The sequence below is a fragment of the Bombus pascuorum genome, chromosome 17 (assembly GCF_905332965.1).
Source record: "Bombus pascuorum chromosome 17, iyBomPasc1.1, whole genome shotgun sequence".
Taxonomy (NCBI): Eukaryota; Metazoa; Arthropoda; class Insecta; order Hymenoptera; family Apidae; genus Bombus; species Bombus pascuorum.
In genome coordinates this window covers 1,733,339-1,755,755 of record NC_083504.1, presented here as the reverse complement: position 1 = coordinate 1,755,755, position 22,417 = coordinate 1,733,339, and the positions used below count along the sequence as shown (strand labels likewise).

Genomic DNA, 22,417 nt, shown 5'->3' with positions numbered 1-22,417 from the left:
TTCTTTCTTTTTTTCTCTTTATCGTCTTGTTCTTGGTCGAAGTAAGAGCCGTGGTCTTCGTCTTTCTCGTCGATGGAATAATAAGGCTTCCGGGTGTTCGTGCCTTTGGCCACCTTTGCCCACGGACCTAATTTCTGATTTACACGATTTCGTTGTAGCCATCGACCGGTTTACGCGGACTGACAATATTCGATGAGACAAGTTTGGATACGAACCGCTTTCTCAGGAGTTTCAATTGCTTGTATACGTGTGAACGAGAATGTATACGTAGGATACGGTTTCATTTGGAGTTTAGATAAGAAGACTTGCAGTTCTGTGTTTGTAGATTTTGAGGTTAGGTTGCAATGTAATGGTAGTATAATTTCAGAGATAAATAACACGAATGATAAACGACAAAGGATAACAACGGTGTGCCGTGAAACAGAAACGAGACTAATGCGCGCATCGCCCTTCTCGAGTTTTAAGGGAGAAAATAAGGCTTCCAGACGTAGGTACAGTATCGTTGCGGTGCCTCGAATGAGAGGAAAAAAGGGACTCGTTATGACAGGACAATCGTGCCGTTGCGCGAAAGAGAACAGGTGGCAAAAAACTTTTACATCTTCCAAAGTGTTTGATTTCTAAATATTTGAATTGCAATGCGTAATATTTGTTAACTATTCAAAAATACAAGAACGTACATATGATCTCAAAATCGAATGAGAAGATAATATCGATTCGAAAGTGATCGACGGTATATTGAACTTAAAAATTGCCCTTCTATGGCAACTAAGTGATTGTAGGTTTTGTCAATACCATCTAATGGTAAAATCCGCAATCACTTAGTTGAACCTGTGCTGCTTGAATTTGTTTCAAGATCACAGGAGAAGGACGTGATAAGTCACATATTTTATATACATTTCACGTGTTTTATAGGTTGGCAACTAGATTTTACCATTAGATGGTATTGACAAAATCGGCAATCACTTAGTTGCCAACCTATAAAACACGTGAAATGTATATAAAACACGTAACTCATCACGTCCTTCTCCTATGATCTTGAAACGAATTCAAGCAGCACAGGTTCATTCGATAGAGCACGAAGAAAATAAATGGGGTCTGTATAAACGTTGTGCTACCGTAATTATTCCCAACGAGTATGACGCAACCGAAACCGATGACACATAAAAACGCTTCTTTCCCTAGGAATACCGCGTCAGTGCACAAAAATAGTTGCGCAGGCGGTTACAAAACTTCGTCGATCGTCTTCCGGGAAAGTAGGGCGACGAAACGCGTTCCACGTATTGTTGCTGACTTTTAAACGATCGCTGTTGACACGGAACCGCAAGTGCTTGTTAAATTCTCCTAACAAGCTGTGTACGGCACGACCAGTTGTTAAAAACGCAAAAACCATGAAAAGGAAAAAAAAAATCTGCGGTTATTTTCCGAGTACAGATGGAAACGTAATGAATAGCCAGTTCGGATTCCTTGTCGACAATGAGTTTCTAAAAAAGCGAAAGAATCCTCGCGCGCCCACGGAAACAATGGCGGCGATGCTGATTGTACGCGATCTCCTTTCACCCCCTTTTACGCCGTATTAATTTCTCTGGCCTCTTTCAAATTGCGACATAATAAACGGCTACGAACAGAACAACAATCGGCACTTTTATCTCTGAAGAGAAGTTTGCTTCGATCTAAGATATACGTTCGGTATGCAGCGTCGCGAGAAACAGGCGAACAGGTGGCAGCTCGTACGTCTCGCCTCGTCGAGATCCCGTCGAATATTATGTAACACGTAATACTTCGTCATCCGTTTCGAGCATCGACACGCGTTTGATAAAGTTGCACAGACACACCGTTCGACTCTATCTTGGTATTTCGAGTCTCACAGGTTTAAGTATCTTAATAGAACACAGAGTATTTTTAGAAAAAGCAATTCGATAAGAAAACATATTTCAAAGATAACATGGTTTAAGGTTTCAGGTTATCGCAAAGATCTCACATAACCCCAAAGGTCTAAAAGCCAGAGTTCTAAAGTTTAGATTTAACAGTTTCACTAATACGATAATAGAGAAAATTAGTTGCTTAAATCGGGGTTAGGTTAGAAACGATTTCGTGTTTAGATCGGATCTTTTTACGTTCCATTCCACGGATTCCCTGAATGCCCTACAAATCCTTGACCAAACAGGTCGGAAACAAGCGACCACTCTCTGACGATAGCTATGTAGCATTGATCCTGGCGGCAACAAAACTTTCATCGTCGACTTCGAAGCGGACAGAAAGAAACCTCGTAAAAAGTCGCAGCTTATCGTGGCGACGAGGCCGGTTTCGTGCCGCGTTTTGCCTCCGATTGACTCATAATTAAGGGTATCACCGAGCCGACCCGTGTTCCTGCCTAAAATGTGTACACAGTGTCGCACGCTAAATTGCCCAGTGACATGCAGAACCGAGCCGAGAATATCGCACTCGTCGCGCCTCTCTAAATTAATGAAAACGGACGCAGATCGGTTAATTAGCAAGGATTACACGCTAAGCGATATCGAACGGCGAGGAGAGGCGAGAAGAAGGTAGCGCCAGGCGTTTTAGAGCGGCGATTTGGAATCGGGTGCCGAGCTACTTGCGTTATCCGCGCCATCTACTTTATCTTGTTTGTCGTTTCTACGCTGTATCCACAGCGTGAAATCTCGCAGATATGGTTATCGGCTTATCTGCACGAGCTCAAGGATATAGAAAAGCACCGCCACCTGTCGCACACACAGCGGCTATTGAAGCCGATCTGGGACAACGGGAACGTTGTCCTGACAAGAATTATGGCCGAAGGACTCTGTAAATCTCGTGCAAGTGGATTTCCGCATGAACCGTACGCAACCTGGACAATGGCGTTTGTACAATGGCTGACTATGGCGAGCACGATTTACCGAGGATTTTCTGTTGCAGTTTAATAGGGATGAATTGTTGAGAATTATTTAACATTTTGACTGCCACGCCAAAGGGGGGTTATTTTTGGGGTTATTTTTGGGGTTATTTTTGGGGGGTTAGTCTACGAATATTATTATAAACACATCTTAAAAAATAATTGTGAATGCTGCTTTATAATCATATAATTGAAGTTAGAAGTGTGCACATACTTTACTATCATATATAGAATGAGCAAATACTGTTTACTAACATCTTCTGCACGTTTCAGCAATATATTCTGCACGTTTTGCTTACGACGAAACAACGAATGCGAATGGTTTGTTGAAATAAACGAAGTCTTGTTATAATATGTCACTATCAACTGTTACCAAGGTACCACGGTGGTCACTCATGACCACCATTAAGATAAACTGTCCATTGGGGAAGAATGTTGTCTTACATCATCAATTTAATATTATTTTTCCATTATATGCTTTGAGTAATAAAAATATTCCCGTGGCGTCCTGAGCGAAACATATGATTTCAGTGTGGCAGACAAAGTGTTAACTAGAAATACGTAGGTATATGTAAATGGAGAAATTCGTTAGAACTTACAGAGGTTACAAAGAATATTTTCCAATCAATTGTATTTTTGTCAGATTCAATATTTCATTTTAAAAGTATAAAATTTTTGATATACTTGGATTCAGATGTGTAAATGTTATAATAAATACAACGGTGTGTAAATATTGCTTACAGCCACTGTAATTGGTTAAAAGATGATGGCGTTACTATCTCTTCTTAAATGCCTTATCTAGCGCAATTGTAGTCAAGCATGATTAAGGTTATTTTCTGAAAACCCCACAATTTTATCAGAACGTATGACTATCCGCTATTTTCTTCTGCAGAAACTGACCTTTTATTATCCTTGAAACATTTGATAAGTTTGCCTTTGTAATATGCCTTATATGTTACAATAGATTTGAAACATAGAACAACACCAAGCTTTCCATCCTCGATTCAGAGTATTGTTGAGATATATACATAACGCATCATTTCATTTAACATTCAGTACTTAATATGACGAACGTCATTAGTAGTCTACATCAGCCAACTCGCGGAATACAAAACAGGTTGGAATATTCCAAAATGAAGTAATTTACCCAATTGCGGTCGATTCTAACCTAACGACACCAGCTGTGACTTAATCCTATTAGTCGAAGCTAAGCTCACAGATTGGCAACTAAGTGATTGCGGATTTTGTCAATACCATCCAATGGTAAAATCCGCAGTCACTTAGTTGCCAAGGCAATATATTCGAAGTAAACATCGTGGCTCTTACATTCGAAACATAACCCTCGTTATCGTTGTAACTCGATACTACAAAACATAGAGCATAAACAGACGAACGGGGATAAACAAAAAAGAAACGAAATAGGATTATCGGCAATTTCTCGTCGCGGTTTCGAACGCGCTAAACTGATCCATTCTGCTGATGCGGACAAACACGTATACACAGGAGAACATAGGTGCGCGCGTTTTACGGTGTGTCGAATATACAGCAGAGAAAGAGGGAGAGAGAAAGAGAGAGAAAGAGGAGGTAAGTTACGGAGGAGCCCTTGTGTTGCAAGGGTATCGTTGGCAGGCGGCACATGGTCCGCATCATGATTTTCGAAGCCGCAGATGGTTCCTCCTGCGGCACACGATTATGGTTTTTTGTCAAGCATGCTGGGAGCAGGCGGTAGGGCACACCGCCGCTTGTATTTCTCGATCAATTTTCGCCGCAAAATTGACTGGCCAAGCCGATCGAACGATGCCAGCGCATACTCTAGGAATTATTCTCGATAGCTGGATATCTTATTGAGGAATTAACCGCCCGCTTTATACAAAGATCAATATCGATACTCGTGGTGGAACTAAAGGGTGAACACGTTATAAATTGATTCGACGAAGCTAGAAGTGCACTTGTAACAGAATTTAGATGAATTGTCGAGACTGAGAAGCGAGCCTCTCAGAAGCCTAATTTAATTCACAACTCCACTTTCTATTAATTTTTTCATTCAAGAAACGAATGATTTGGTATATAATGGGTTGGAAACAAAGTGATTGCGGATCTTGTCATTAAGTAGTATTGAAAAACCCGCAATCACTTAGTTGCCAACCAATAGAAGTAAGGTAATATAAATAATAGTAAAACTCTAAAACAGATTTAATAAAAGCGTGTCTGCATCATAATTCTTCTAGACATTTCAATCTATGGCTCAATGTGGCACATGAACAGCTACTATACCAAATTGCTATAGTCCTACATTATCATCCATAGCTTGCGCTTGATACCGTGCTGCAATATCGTATAGCTAACTCCCGTTTAAGCAGCTAGACAAATCACACAAATCATAAGAGATTAAGCAGGAATTTCTAGATATCACCAATATCATCGATCACAATCTATGGAAACTAAGTGATTGTATTCGTGTGAGATTAATTCAAAATGTAGCTTCAGTTCCAATTCCTCGATGATAGATTATTATTATAATATTTCCATATGATACGGTAAATACCAATAGTCACTTAAGTACAGTAGAATTCCTAACCTCAATCTATTAGGAGGAGGATTAAGCGATTCATATCTTAGGTTGACAACTAAGTGATTGCGAATTTTGTCACTAGATGGTATTGACAAAGTCCGCAATGACTTAGTTGCCAAGTTAATAAAACACGAATAGAAATCGTAAAATAACCGAACCTGATTCTTTTCAAACAAGTCTATCCAGAACACAATCGCAAACAATAAATTGTGCCCTCAACGATCCAATCACCCGAAATCCCCCATCCCTTCGCCGATACTACCGGATTTACCATCCCTCTATAAAGAAAGATGAGCGTTGACTGGAATGAAAAGGCGAGAGGAGCGCGTCGCGACGCGCAGAAAGCCTCGTAAATCACGGCAAGTGGGTTAAGGGTGACGAGGCCGGTTCCGAACGGCGCGCTGCGCCGGTTCAAAGCGTCGATAATAATTGGCGCTGCGGAGGCCGGGGCGGCGTTGTTTGTGCGCATTTCAATGGTCGCTCTGGAAGGCACGGCTAATCACGTGGCCAAGAGAGCCGGACAAACGGAGCAAACTGACAAACGACGGCATTATGCTCCGCCATTCCGGTCGTCGCTGGTGGTGGGCCGGCGACAATGCCACAGCCAGCAGGACACACAGTTCGAAGAAAAAGGGAGCAGAGACGAGGGGGAAAAAGAAAGAGAGAGAGAGGAAGTATAAAGAGAGAAGGAGAAATATAAAAAGAGGAGAGGAGAAAAAGGGAAGCAATCTTCCTTATTTCTTCCCATCTCATCTCGTTTCGGCGGCTACCCTCGTGTCCCCACCGCCACCCCCTACGGTCCGGCCAATCTTGTTCAGGATGACTGCCGACCAGCCAATCCTCTTATTCCGTTTCATTTGTCGATCGCAAACGTGCGCAGTGTGCCTGCGTGTACGCTTCATTATTATTCCGTATTGTGCGTGTAACCCAATTCAATAGCCTAATCTACTTTCCCTGCTTTTCTCTTGCTAATCGTGGGCACCCAGCCGATCACGATCCACCGATCGACTCTCATGGCTCTTTCTTTCGTTCCTTTCTCCCCGTTTCTTCTTCTTTTTTTTTTTTTTTTTTTTCACTTAAGCTCGTTTTCCTTACCAGTTTTATCCACCGAGTTTAAGAGGAACTTGTCGGTATAGTGGAACGCGCATGGGAAAATTGGACGACAATCGGTTGCTATTTTTTGAGGCAAAGAATTCGCTCGGAGGGTCGAAACTTTGGGAAAGTAGGTTTCCACGATTCTCGTCGAAACGATCAGGTGCACTACAGTAATAACGTAATCTGGTTTATGGTGCGCTTGTCCGAGGGTCGATCTCCCTGCGTATAGGGGTCGCTGCGATTAATTGAAAAATGCTCGCAGAGAAACAACGCACGCCAGTGTATACTTAGGTGCATAGATTCATCTTGATTTAAGCGTAGAAAAAGGAGCACACCGGCGGGATAGGGGAGGAGTCGTTAAAACGTTCGATCAGTCGCTGTGTATGTCCGTCGATGGATATTACCACGAGGCAGCCATGCCAAGATAATTGGACGGCGGGAAAATTAAAGGGAGCCACGGCGACTCTTGACTCTTCGCAGCGAGCGGAACGAGGCGGAATAATCTGCCTTGTCTTTAAGAGATTAGGTCCTTAAGGAAGCACTGCCTTCCTTCTCCCCGTCTCTCATCCCTCCCCCCTTTATATACCACTCCTTCCCACCCCAAAAAAACACTTTTCATACCTTTCAGTCGAAACCTACCGCGATCATGCGGCTTCGACCAACCGCCAGATCCAACGTCAAACGAGAGCAAACTCGAGGTTCTCCTCCCTTCGAACAGAACGGAACAAGACCAAGTAAATTACCGTGGACCGAGAAGCTTGGCCTGCAAGCCCAACCGTTTCTCGGAAGTCCAATTAAAAGTACTGTCTACAATGAGAGAGCAATTAGCGCGCGACTCAGGACCAAATAATTTTCTGGAATCCTACACTTTCGCTGTTTGTTGATCTTCTCTTGTTAGTTTCATTGAGCGAGTTTGATAGGGAGTTTGAAGGGGAATTGGGACGCTTACGTGAAATCCAGGGATTTTGTTGTTCTACTTTTTTTAAGAATCGTATGATTCTGTTGATCCTATGATTTGTTGGTTATAATACGTCGTATTTTTTCAGTATATTATTTATTGATTATCCAAGTGTGTCAGTAAATTTGAAGTTGTAACATTTAAGCTTAGAGAACGTTTTTAGTGTGGAGACATCTATTGGTTAGCAATTAAGTGATTGCGGATTTTGTCATTAGATGGTATCAACAAAATCTGCTAACCTAATAGTTCCAAGTAGAAGAAAAGTGTGCAATAATTTGTATCGTTAATTGCAATTGTAAAAAAAAGCTTTTGTACTATATTGTATACTTTGAAGCATTATAGTAGTATCAGTACAGTATAATACTAATTCAATTAGTAAATTAACGTAGAATTTTACGTAGAATTAACGTAGAAGACTGTTGATCTTTATGCAATCTCATATTTTAACAAATGCAAACTAAATTACATTTCTCTTTGGATATTTTATATATTTCTTTGCATATTACGTGCAATTTGATATTTTTACAACCTCGAATTTCTTCGATCATGGAACACTTGATATTTATATTAAAAGATATTAATATCACGGATTTATATGGAAAACTGCAAAAAGATAGCTTAACATTGTCACAGACAGACCTGTAGCTTCAAAAGATTAAAAATCTTCCAGAGCAATTCCATTAAACCAGAAATCTTGTGAAGACTTTCCTGAATTTTTATTTGCAAAAAGATTACTTAACATTGTCACCTGTACCTTCAAAAGATTAAAAATCTTGCCAAACAATTCACCAAACATCTTGTGAAGACTTTCCTGAATTTTTACTTTGAAAAAATAACTTAACGTTATCATAATCAGACCTGTAGCTTCAAAATATTAAAAATGTCAAGCAATTCACCTGAAATCTTGTGAAAGCTTTCCTGAATTTTTACTTGGAAAAAGATAGCTTCACGTTATCAGAAACAGACCTGTACCTTCAGAAGATTAAAAATCTTGCCAAGCAATTCACCAGAAACCTTATGAAGACTTTCCTGAATTTTTATTTGCAAAAAGATAATTTAACATTGTCACCTGTACCTTCAGAAGATTAAAAATCTTGCCAAACAATTCACCAAAAATCTTGTGAAGACATTCCTGAATTTTTACTTGCAAAAAGATAGCTTAACATTGTCACCTGTACCTTCAGAAGATTAAAAATTTTGCCAAACAATTCACCAAAAATCTTGTGAAGACTTTCCTGAATTTTTACTTGAAAAAAAATAGCTCAACGTTATCAGAAACAGACCTGTACCTTCATAAGTTTAAAAATCTTGCCAAACAATTCACCAAAAATCTTGTGAGGACTTTCCTGAATTTTTACTTTGAAAAAGATAGCTCAACGTTATCAGAAACAGACCTGTACCTTCAGAAGATTAAGAATCTTGCCAAGCAATTCACCAGAAACCTTCTGAAGACTTTCCTGACTTTTTACTTGCAAAAAGATAGCTTCACGTTATCAGAAATAAGCATGTACTTTCGCAAAGTGTAATTAGATGAAACCTGGGATTCTCATATGAAGAAAATTCTTTTCCACTCGGATTAATACTAATCGGTGGCACACGTACCAAAGAAGACGTTTTAACAAGCCCATCCTCGGTGAGTCATTGTTAGTTACAGCATACAAAGTATCCCTTGGTCACGTCGAGCAAAGAAGGGTCCTCTTTCTCTCTATGAATCGACCGGTTTATCATCGATCGGGCAAAGATTAAGCTCCATACGGAGGTGGAACAGGCCTCATGAATATTAACCCGAGAAAGCATAAGCCGAGGAATCCTTATCGATGTAGATCTTATAATTCCTCGGCAATGACCGTCCCCACTGACGATGTTGTTAATCACACGGCCGACCAAATTATGGTTTCGCCTCTTGGTTTTCGGCTGTTGCAACCTTGAAAACTCGCGTTCTGTAGTCCAACGATCCTGCGAATATGTATATACAATATACACATAGGACTTGCATTAATTTAGCATAAATTACGGAATACGCACGGTGCCGTTAAACGGCAGAAAATACTGACGGCGAGGTGAGCTGGTTTTTTCGAGTTTTACCTCGCCGATGATTACGTAGCCGTGGAAACATGCGACACATCCGTCACGTTTTTGTGCCAATGACGTGTCTACTTGGACAATCGGACGAGATAAGTTGAAACGTTGCTCCCACGAGCTTTCAGAACGAAACATTCCGAGCATATGATAACAAATTCTGTAATTCACTTACATGTAGATTTTATCTAAACTCAAAGAGAGGTTATGCTCCAGTGGACACCAGCTGTTCTTGCAACTAAGATTCTATGGAAAATTGTAATCTGCTAAGATGTACAATACGTTCACAATATACAAAAATACATAAAATATTAATTAAAGAATTCAAACAGCGTAACAAATGTTTACCCAAATTCCACGTTTCCTTCTCTTCTATTAAAAAAAATATGTTTGCAAAAAAAAGTAGTGTTTAGCTGTATCAAAACATTTTCTAATACTTGCATGAACAAAAAACCGGAAATTCATAGTATGTTAATAATTAGACACATAATTCTAATGCAGAGATCAAAATATCTTTCTGTGCGAAAAAAGTAATTAAAATTTGTCTATTCCTCTAAAATTATTAGGTTGGCAAGTAAATGATCGCGGGTTTTGTCAATACCACCTACTGGCAAAAACAGTAACCACTTAGTTGTCAACCTAATATTCAAGAAATGGTATTGCTGCAGAAAAACGCTACTTTTATATTGAATTCTAATGAATAAATATATGGACATCTCTATTTTAACTATAATCTTCGTCAAATATATTATTCAATTTTCCTCGTTTCAAATAGAACGTTCTTTCAATCGCTTACGCTGAATATTAGGTTGGCAAGTAAATGATCGCGGGTTTTGTCAATACCACCTACTGGCAAAAGCAGCAACCACTTAGTTGTCAACCTAATATTCAAGAAATGGTATTGCTGCAGAAAAACGCCACTTTTATATTGAATTCTAATGAATAAATATATGGACATCTCTATTTTAACTATAATCTTCGTCAAATATATTATTTAAGTTTCCTCGTTTCAAATAGAACGTTCTTTCAATCGTCTACGCTGAATATTAGGTTGGCAAGTAAATGATTGCGGGTTTTATTAGTACCATCTAATGGTAAAAGCCGCAATCACTTAGTTGCTAACCTAAAAGAAACATATTACTGTCACGCTGTAAATCTAATCGTTCCGAAAGCAACGTGACCGTATGAAAAAGCTGTCACCCTCGCGCTGCAGCTGGGTGGTCAGTCCCGGCGTGTCCTCGATCAGAAGGCGGAGGATCATAAATCAGAACGTGGCAGAACACCGCCATTGACCTAGTTGCGTGGCAGGGGCGCGTGCAATAGGCGCTCGTCTACCTGTCGCGAAACGCCACCAGTTTCTTTAGCATCGACGTATCCAACTAATCGCTTTATTTCCTCGTCACTCGATTCCCCGTATTTTTATGTTTCGTTGACTGTGCTGCACTCGCGGAGATAGCGAGTAGTTTCGTTAATCGGAAATATGGATGACTAATATGAGAGCCGCGTGGCGAACGCGAGCGAGACACGTCTCGAGTCGCTCGTGTCTCGAAGTCTTCTCTGTAAGTCTATAAATGTAACGAGATGAAGGAGCGGCCGCAGTCTGCCTCGTAGAATGTACAGTGCACACGATCGATGCTGGCCGAAATCCGAGCATTTTTACCGCCAGACGCCAAAACAAACAGCAAGGAACCGTTGGACGCCGCCTACCCGATGCAAAACTGTCCCCGCGTGCCTGCATCTGTACCTGAATTTTCAAAAGAAAGATCGAAAGGCGCGTCGACATCTTTTATTCATTCTTTCGGAGAAATGGCTAGGAAAAAGTTTGATAAATGTTCAGAAAATATGACCAATTTGCTGCAGACAAGAATGGTGAAGAATTTTCATCCTGCCGTTAGAGGGTTGTCCAGGATTTTGTGAATTTGGATGTTGTAGGTGGGAGGTAAATATAGAAGGTAAATATAGATGGTGGGAAAACGAAGTAAAGATTGGATTAAAGAGAACAGACGACTGAAGACACGTCTGCAGTAAGGTAGCAACTGACAGGATTAAGGAGATTCTACTTGTCCGCAAAGATACCTTTAATATTATGCTTGTCTAAGCTTTTCTAGTAAATATCTCAAAAATCTTGTAATACACTGATATTAGTTAAACATAGAATCCCCATGATTTTCATTATTTACCTGAAAATAAATATAGTTTCTTGATAAAACTCAGGTACTGAGTTTTAATTAAATTAAAATAAAGCAAAACTCTGTTAACATGAAATATCCACTAGAAGGAAATCCCAGTTAGCGAGAGATTAAACAAACTGCAGAATCTATCTATTCGAGTCAGGAAGTTTATTTATTTTCAAGTTTCTATTATGTGAACTTCGACTATATGAATCGCTTAATCCTCCTCCTAATAGATTAAGGTTAGGAATTCTACTGTACTTAAGTGACTATTGGTATTTACTGCTGTAACACCGTATCATATAGAAATATTGTAATAATCATAGATCATAACATCATAACATAAAATCGAGGAATTGGAACTGAAGCTACAATTCACACAATTCTAATCTCACACGAATACAATCAGTTTTCTATATAAATCCATGCATCGAGTGCAACTCCATAACATAAGATGAACGAATAGATGTCGCGAGTTCCGTGAAAATATTACATTAAAAATATTGTCATTAGGTAGTATTGACAAGAACCGCAATCACTTAGTTGAAAACCGAACCTAACCTTAAACTAACCTAATAGAATGGTTTATCACCTGCCAATTATTTCTTCCACGACAAAACTACAGTTCTGCTTAATAACAGAAGGAACTGCATAAAGAGTAGCGTTTCAATTTTAAATAAAAACACAGTCACGAAAGTAAATTCGCGGAAAACGTGGAAAGGGGAAATGTTTTATTGCCCGATGAAAAATTTAATTCGACGACGCCCCTTGAGGTTAAAGAAACAATCGCCGGATCTGATCTAGGAGCTCATAAATCCGGCGCATTCTCATGCTCTGAACGGACGCCACTGTATCGCTTGCCTCTTTTAAATTTCGAAATTATCGATCGCCAAAATCTATGAGCGACGTTCCTTCCAGCCTCGACGTTCACGCAACCACAGTAAAAGCGCCGCTGCGTCAACGTTGCTCACTGTGCATAATAATAAAAAAGAGAGAAAGAAAAAGGAATGTCTACATTAGCCATCGGCACGACAGATCTTCGCCAGGAGATAAGAGAAATTTACGAACCAGCTAAACTATCGTTACACGCACACTCTTATCGATCTGTAACGGAAATGAAAGCGAATTGTCCAGAACGATCGTTTTGCCCTTAAAAATTGTTTATTCGATAATCTGATAAATATTTCTGTGTTTCAGCACCTTGCGAACCTCTGTTACTTGAATACACTGTAACTAACTAAGTGACGATTGTATGACATTCTGACAGCTGAATTATGAAAACAAATTCTATAATAGGACTAAAGCATAGGAATTTCAAAAAACATGGCGCTACAGGCATTGCACGGTAAATAGAAACCAAACAGGACTATGAATCTGATATTTAGTGTGTAATATGTAATATGTATATTATATGACATAAAGGTTAAGAGAATAATGTTTCGTTAATGAATATTTTTCGAACATTTTGAAATATCGTACTATTGGATTCTACGAGTGAAACACGAGTACCCACTTCAATGGAAACGCGACGTTATATAATTCAACGAATCCTTGTTCAACAGAAGTTTAAACATTGTTATCACGATCGTCCAATATCTATTTTGTAGTGATAAAATGAAGAGTGGACGTGATAACTAAATTTACTTAAAACATACGATCATTCGTGTAATCTATAATGTTTCATAGAATAATAATAAATAAAAATAAATGTAAGTTTAATAATAAAGATTAATAATCAGTTATTACCAACATTTATACAAATTCATATTTTTATCAATCCAATGGAAAAAAGTGACATCTATAGAGAATTTTTTTTTTTATATATTTTTCATATTTTATGAGTTGTGTGTATTTAAATTTAAGTCTAATGGTCTAATAGTTACGCACGACGCCAAACGGTAACAAGGTATCTGCTATAGGAAGAAAGAAAAACCACAGAGTACGGCAACGCGGGTGTAACCTCATGCGTACCTACACCCGGACCGGATCACGAAGGCCACGCCAAATATCGATTCTCGCTAAACTCGAAATGGATATGGAAGCCCGAAGAATGTTGGAATTTTCTAGCGGGTTGCGAAGAGTTGGCATCGATAGTTCCCTACGTACCTCGCCTCTTATCTTTCCCGATCTGTCCAACCATGGTAACCTTCTTCTCCTCCAAGAGATCTCGGCCAATCGAACACTTTGAACCGCATCCCCGCGAGACAGACGAAAGAATTCGAAGTGTGGAAATGAGCGTTGCCACAATTGCAGTTTGCGTTTAACAGGAATAGCACCGGCTGATATTTATACTCGCTAGGAACGTTTCTCTGTGTTTCCTGCGAGCGCTAAAGAGAACACCGCGAGTCCCAGCCTGGAATTCGTAGGTTCCACGGAAAGTAGAATTATTGCACATCGGAGACCGACTAGTCGCGACTTGAATTTAACGATAACAAGTACGAAGCGACTGGGGACAACGACTGGTTTCCTCGATCGGTAAAAAACCACGTGATAAAGAAGGAATGAAACAGAGAGGTCGCTGCAAAATGGGGCATCGCGATCGACAGCGTTCACGCGATAACGAAACGTCCTCCATTAAACGACGAACATAGTACGCGCACGTAATCGCGAAATAAGTCGTCACAGGTTTTAACGACTTGGTTCGTTCTACTTTTCGTTGATCTAACGATTAAGTATTCGAGAACAGGGATTCGAGGATGTTCGATATGAGATAACGTTTATCCTGAGCTGTGAGTGGCAAAAAATAAAAACTAAGGAACGCAGAGAGGGGGCAAGCTACGTTTGATGGCAGAGGCGACAACTCGAAAGTACGTAAATGGCTTCTTCGCATGATGCAATAAAACCTTATCTTTCGCACCAGGAAACGTTCGATCGGTGAAACTTCGATCGAGATTATACGTGGAAAGAAGGCGCGGCGCGATTTCTTTTAATCGCGTACCGTTTTATTTGATACCACACAGAAGGGTGCCGATTGAACGACGAAAGATCCATGGAAGACTGAACGAACGACGCGAATTTAATCCGCTTACTCGTGTAAGCGATGAACGTGCTTGATAATTACGTTAAACGGTGGACGGAGGCGCGAATCGTCGCGGGGAGACATCAACGCCCGATAATTGTACACGCTGGCCCCGAAGAACGCCGGGTCAAGAAGAAAGCCTATCGTATTTTGCTGAACGAAGTAGGTGCCAATTGTAGCGGCTTTAATAAACTCTGTAAGAGACAATGACGGCTTTACGAGGTGCAATAGGTCGATTGTGTCTGCGATCTAAGTGATGAGATCATCGGCGATCGCACGCTCACCGTTACTCTCACAATTCCAATTTCATAAATAATCTATTTGGTATTTTGGTATTTCCTTTGCTTGGGAAAAAATATTTTTGCAACCATCGGATACCTTATGAAGTTAATTCAAATGTGATATATCTGTATATTAATCGATAAAAGAAATAATAAATTACGTGTAATATAATTTAGCATCTACATTTAGTATTAAATTATAGGATTATTGAGAAGCCCGATAATGGTTTAAAAATAAAACAGAATATATAGTAAATAATTATACCTTCAAAATTAAATACTAAATAACCAGACAAACATTTGTGTAACCAACTACTGTTGTAACCAACCTAACCTAACCTCAACCTAACCCCAATATGTATCGTAACACAAAGGAGTTAATCTTATCTTTTCCTTTATCTATTTACGAGCATTATTGCCTATCGCACAATAAAAACAAAAAGGTAACAATAATATATAAAAGGTAATAATAATATAATATATACCATAATCATATCAACAACATCTCTACCATATACATTAATCAGTTAATAAAATCAAATTTCGAAAACTACAGCCTCGAATCAAAGCAGAAAACCAACGTAGAGCGGACGATCAAAGAGAAACGACACACTGTCGGCTCGAGTCATTATTCAGATTCAAAGAAGAATCGACGAGGCGAGAGACGAAGCTGGACGACGACAGACCGCGACGAAGACGAGGCACGACGCGACTAAGTCAACGTCCATGACGACGACAACGACTACGACGACTACTACGACGACGACGACGATGACGACGATGACGTCGAGAAAGAGGCACGACACACGGGTGGCGTCTCTCACGCACGCAGAAACGCAAACCTGAGCACATGAGAGTTCGCCGGTATAATATTACAGACCTCGAGGCACTAGGACTCTCTACTCCTGGGTGTTCGTTACCCGTTTCTATACCGGGTGGCTTGGATCGATCGCGCGAGCCAACGCCGCAGCGAATATCGATTTCTCGCCCTCTTTCCAGCCGTTCGAGCGCAACGTTCCGCAGCTTCGATCGCGTTCGAGCTATCCGCTGATCAATAAACAAGCAGCTAGTGCTGGACAACTTCGTGATATGCTATATATTATGATAATTTTTCCCCTCGACTTATAACGTACGTACGACTCATAACGACTCTTCGTTGTAAACCTCTATAAGAATATTAAATGGTCGTTAAGGAGTTCCATTATTCTCCTTTTCTTTCCATCGAGATTTCTCGTAGAGGTCAATTTAGGTTAATCCAAGTTGGAATTGCGAAAAATTAGACAACAGAGGGAGTGGTATATCTCGACATACCGATGGTCTCAGGTTAGGTTAAGTCAGACGATTTCATGACAAAAGTCACGATTTTTAGGATTTCTCGAGCTTCTCGGAAGGTACCCACCCACCAGCAGCAAATTCACGGTTCCCATGAAACCGCACGAACGTTCTAGCCCACCAATGAACTCGCCAAAGAATTTGGACTAAAAACTCGACCACCTAGATCGAAGGTGAACAACGACAACGTGCACGACGAAACGGTCGGCAAACAATATATCCTATCTTGTTTACCGTTTGGGAATGCCCCGATTCGCCACGCGACACCCGGTATAACGAGGAGACCAGTCGAAACTAGAGAGTAAAAGAAGGAAGGGTGGAAGGTTGTGGTAGGACTGAGTGAAAGAGAGAGAAAGAGGGAAATACAGATGGCGAAAGGAGAAGGAAGACGGAAGAGGGAGAAGGAAGGGAAAAGGGTGCGTCGAGGAAGCAGACGTAGGAGTTAGAGGGAAACGTGCGGTCTCTCTCCGCAAGGAGGGAACATTGGTAGGGGGTGGTTCGGTTCTATGGTACCCCATGAAACACCTGGCTCTCCTCTCTCTCTCTTTCTCCAGCTTTCCGACTGTTCCATACATTGCCGCCTACCTCATGCTACCGATCTTCGTCATATTATCCTAAACTGCACTGACATCCCTTGGACCTTAGAGCTAAGGGCCATCTTTGCACGTCAAGCGGCTTGTTATGTGCTGGACAAAATATCTATATCCGACAACGGGAGATGGATTGGACGTACTCGGTTCATCCAGGTGTTGCTAAATATCGTCCAACACTCTTATCGCTCGTCCAATCGATTCAGATGCGGGAAAGTTCAACAACAGAGGGCTTAATGGCCGTGAAGATTCAATCGACTACACTGATATACACATACACGCTCGTCCATAAGTATTAGGAAATGAGATGAAATAAAAGAATCATTAGGGACTAATTGAAACATATGTGTGGCATATGGTCCGTGAAAATTCTATATATTTACCTACTCTATGTCATAATAAAAATATTGCAAATAATAAGAATAATTTTGCCATTGGTATTATTCAATTTTCTATTATTAGGTTGTCCTAAAAGTTTCAGAAGAAAATAATGCACAATATTTTTTGTTTGAATGCAAACGGAACGTGTCCTACGGCAGCTAGAGGACGATGGAAGATAAAGACCAAAACATTTGACGGATTAGGTTTCATGTTCGTATCAACATAGCCATATAAAGCAGCTGCGTGCAGATAGCGAAATACATTTTTGGGACAACCATATATGTTTGTTATTTTTTGATTCTATGCATTCCGTACACGATTCCACAGAGTCAGCTTCAAACTTTGCAAACTTGTAGCTTGATGATACAAGCTCAATTTTCAATTCTACGTGAGGCAGATGCTTACAAGAAAATCCCACATTTACTTGATACAATAGAACTATTCATTGCAACTTCTTATGCGTGACATATGCGTGCGTTATATATATAAGATATTTTACATTTCACTATTGATCAACGACGCCATTTCAATTCAGGAAGTTTCTTCCACTCTGAACGTTTAACCTTTGGATTCGATTACACCATTCCTGTTTTTGGAAGACGATATAAAATCTGCGTAGATGTCGAATGGATGTAGGTGTCCAAGAAATAGATCGCAATAGACTCTATGAATGGATCGCCAGGGTTCACTGGACGTAGGTGTCCAACGTTCTGTTCTAGTCGAATCGCAGGGATTCGATGAACGTAGGTGTCCAACGAGCAGATCGTTCTGGTCTCCGATTAGAATCTAAAAAGGCGTCGTCTAGGCGTGCGACGTTCCGATTTTCGAGCCGGAAGGTTCGATGATCGGCGTCGATACGCCACAGGATCGCTAATTACGCTCGGGCCACAGTTTCTCGTGCTTGGCGTAAGAGCTTGAAGGCGTAGGCGTGACTCGCGAACGACAACCTCTGGTGCGGCGAGAACAGTAAATTCACCAACGATATTCTCCTCTAATCCAGAGAGGTGTGAATTTTGGGTAATTTTTCGATGAGTTTTACGTTTCATGAAATTTCAAATTATCTTTGTATGGGAGATAATTTTCAGGTTCGGAGATGATTGCGGCGTTTCTACAGAGGAATGAGACGAGGAGTCGGTGTGTTCCGGTAGTAGTGACGGTCCTAAAATAGCGACAGCAACAGGATGATCGCGAGACGCCGTCAAGTTTAAGGTATTGTTCATTGGAACGCTACGTGGGTGAGGACAGTCATCGAACGTCGAAGCACTCGGTCCTCGACCGGTCATTTGCGATGCAAAATCTTTTCTTGGAAGCTGCTCGGCCTGATTCTATCGATGTAGGTTATTCTAACGGGAATCTTAGACAATGCAACAGTTTTTCGAGTTGCTTTCGACACCATATTCCGTGTGTCCCTTCTAAAACGAGCCTGTCATTCAGTATCAAGAAATTATGTAATCAATGGTTAAAGAATAGTGGAATAAAAGATGGCGGCGAGAGTTGGAAAGATAAAAGTGAGCGCCACAGGCGAATACAATCGTCAGATCTATCGACACGCTGAGACAAGAACCGCACAAAGCATTTAGTAGCGTATGAACACTTTTTGCCGTGTGTAGGCGGTATTAGGATTGCGCAACTGCGCGCAAGGATTAGGATCTGTGCGCGAGACCGGGAGAAAGGGGTAGGTGGGAGGCTTGATTTCCGCAAATTAATTCATAAGAACGTCGTCGGCTGACGTCACTTCCTGGATACGCGCCGGCAAGGCGGGATACGCTCGTAGACGCGAGACGATCGTTGCAAGAGAGCTCCTCTTTCTTATTCTCTGTCTTTCTTACGTTCTCTTCCGCGCAGCGTGTCGCGCATCTCCGTCCTTCTTTCCTTCGAGCCTCCTCGTTCATCCTTCTGTTTCACGCGGCTCACCTATAGAGGGATACACGTGCCAACTAAAAACCGCCTGGTTGGGCGTAAATAGAATGCTGCTACTTCAAAACCGCGAAAATAAGGGCACTGACATTCACCGGGTTCATCGCGATCGTCTTCAAAAAAAGAAATAACGCGTCGATCGTCCATCTTAATCTCTATATTCCCGATCTATAGATCACAGTGATATTGTTTTCTTGGAACAGAGTTAAGAACATGTTACGTGTACAGGTTAATTACTAATGGGATGAATCGATTGCTCCAGCAGCGTACGAGGAAGAAGATCGAAGATCTGTCGATTATCTTCGTTTCTGTATGTGATCGTAAGATTAAACAAAGTTTCTGTGGCAGCTGAAATTACGACTTAATTACTAGCACGTCAACTTAATTGCCCGATGAATGTATCTTCGATCGAAGATGCAACGCCTCGAATCTAATTTTACCTCTAACTTCGTCACTATTTTACAATAGATACTTTTCCATCTAAACTACCTTCTAAATATGTAGTTGGCCATTCGAGAAGTCAACAAAGGAACCGCCACGGGGCAATTATCCGAGGATATCCTAACCTCTTTCCTTCGAAATCCCTCCGATCGCGATCGTCTTTCGATCTTTGCTCGGCTACGCGGTAATCTCATTAAACCGGGGAAACGTATCGATGCCAGAGCTGATTAATTCTCGCACGAAACGAACAGGCCGGCCGGTTAGCGGCTCATTAAATCCACCTCTGTGAACCGTGCAGCGTTATTACGCCTTTGTCTTTATCATTTTGCCCGATAATTGCTGCTCCTCCGCCATCTTGTACGTACATTTCGATTCTTCCCCGTGTATCCGGTTTCGACATTTTATATTCGGTTGGCAACTAAGTGACTGCGGATTTTGCCATTGGTTGGTAATGACAAAATCCGCAATCACTTAGTTGCCAAGTAATACTTCTCTCGATCAAAGTGCATACGTTTAGAGGGAGACACAGTTCGCGACAAAAGCAAGGAAAATCATCGTCTCGGTTTCTGAACGAGGTTAAAAGCAGAAATCGAATACTTTTTTGAAATGGTTATTTGAGGGGATTTGCAGTTTTATAAGACTATTGTGATCGTCTTAACGCTCTTCTCGGGGACTTTGGTACCGGTTAACCGTTCACACCGATTGGGATTTATATTTTCAGAAAGAAGGTCGCTGAAAGTGTCCGGAAATCCTTTCCAGGAAACGAACATTTTCTTGTAAATTATGGTTTTGTTTTGCAACTTTTTATCAAGAAGAATGAGTAAATATTGTTTGGAAGAAAATTACTTGCATCTAGACTTTTCCTGATAGCTGCTAGGGAATGATTATATCTACAATAATTAAGTTTTATTACCTGGTATTACCTTTTATTATAGTTTTCAGAAGTTATAAACTACAATTTATTGCTCAGTTAACCCCCTTAACTGGCGAGCTATTTAATTGTTTCGTGAGTTTGGATTATTTAATTGCTCTATCGAGCAGATAAATAAATAAACCTCGTTTGAAAATGTAAAAAAATGGGAAATTTAATATATTATGTTTTCCAGTCCAGATTTGCAGTTTTTAATAATTTCATTAGCTCAAATGTTATCCCCAGAAAAATATCTACTGTATCATAAAAATTATTCGGTGTAAGATCAAACAGTAGAAAATTGAATTGTTTAGATCATCGATTATCACGTTGATTCCTCATGCGAATGCTACTCTGCCTCAGAACTGCAATGCATGGAATCTATCATGTCATAACATTTAATTTTTGCTAAATATTATATTGTTTTTAGAGTATTATATTTTAATTACTATTTACTTACTACTAATTACTTATATTTATTACTATTTTAATCTTTTGGTTTATAAAGTTTACCTTGCTTTAATTAGTCTACAAAATTTAGTAACGTGGGACACTGATGACCACCGTGGCAGTCGACGTGTTAATCTACAAACAATCATAGTTTCCTACATAAACAACAGCAACAAACAAGAACAAATAAATCAGTCGCGTTTTGCCCGTTACTCCGGTTCCCGGTCCCACGAGAATCAGCCCATCGGCAACGGTTGAAATTCACCGGCCGTGTAACAGATCTCAGTAACAGAGGGGAATCGGCTAATTGGCCAGTGAAAATCGGCCCACGTTGTTTGCCGACTTTTCAGACCAAAATTTCGCCGCCAGGTAAACCACCGACTCATTAGCCGGCTACGGTGCAATTAGACGTGCCGGCAACAGCTTAATTAGCATACTTTCGTTGCCACGAACGCACCCTCAATGGCGGACGTGTATCCGCGATACATGGCAAATCCAACGATGCGCATGCGCAAACCTTTTCACACAAGCTAATTCAGTTGGGACCAGGAAACAGAGAAACGTTACTCGCTGGATAATTTCACTTTAATTAGTGTGAACGTGATGGTTTAACTCGAGTAGTCAATTGTACTGGAACTGGATGGATATTTTGGTGAAGATAGGGTTAATTGGTAAGCTATTGACTACTTGGTAGAAATAGTTTAGTCACATTGTTTAACAATTGTTTGTTTGTTGTCACAGGGGTTAACCTTTAACGCTGTTTTACTTGTGAATATCAACCGGCAGCTTTAATTTATTTTCATCTTACTTCGACTTGCAAGTTTTTAAGTGTCAGATTTGAAATGCTACAATGACGTATAAACAATAATATTAAAGTCATTCAAAACAATCTTTATTCTTTATAATATAATTTTGATTGCAATGTTTATATTAATTATAATTGAGTAATGTGTGGAATTTTTTAAAACATTCATTCGGATCCAAATCGGGTTTGCTTTCAAAGATCTCACAATATTCACTGAGGAGTATTATTTTTTATTTGTAAACAATTACCGATAACGACCGAAAAATACATTTGGAGTAGAGCGCCGCAAATCGGTGGTGCTTGAGAGACACACTTGGAGCGTTAAGGGTTAATCCCTGAATGCTGGTGGCTGAGTGAATTCTAACGCGGCTATCTCAAGTTTATTATTTTCTAAGCTACTCTTTATATTCGTTATTTTCAGTATATTTCTACATATTTAATAAAACTCAACTTATCACTATAAAATGAAACATTCGACTGAACTAATAATAACCTACTCCCCGCTAGACGAGGACTAAAGCAACTA

General features: G+C 40.3%; 2 protein-coding genes across 5 annotated transcripts in view; one reads left to right on the top strand and one right to left on the bottom strand.

Annotated features, from left to right (window-relative positions):
- Positions 1–22,417, top strand: part of LOC132915480 (serine/arginine repetitive matrix protein 1-like) — a 109,737-nt gene that overhangs the window by 49,096 nt on the left and 38,224 nt on the right. The window lies entirely within an intron of this gene.
- The window catches only part of LOC132915479 (uncharacterized), a 76,346-nt gene that overhangs the window by 38,301 nt on the left and 15,628 nt on the right, over positions 1–22,417 (bottom strand). The window contains exon 1 of one of the 3 annotated variants that reach the window (XM_060975306.1): positions 13,872–13,994. The exons of the other annotated variants lie outside the window; for them this stretch is intronic. Within the exon in view, the coding sequence (XP_060831289.1) occupies positions 13,872–13,905 (34 nt within the window). The 5' untranslated portion in view covers positions 13,906–13,994. Of the gene's footprint in view, positions 1–13,871; positions 13,995–22,417 lie in introns of those variants that run through there. 3 annotated transcript variants of the gene reach the window in all.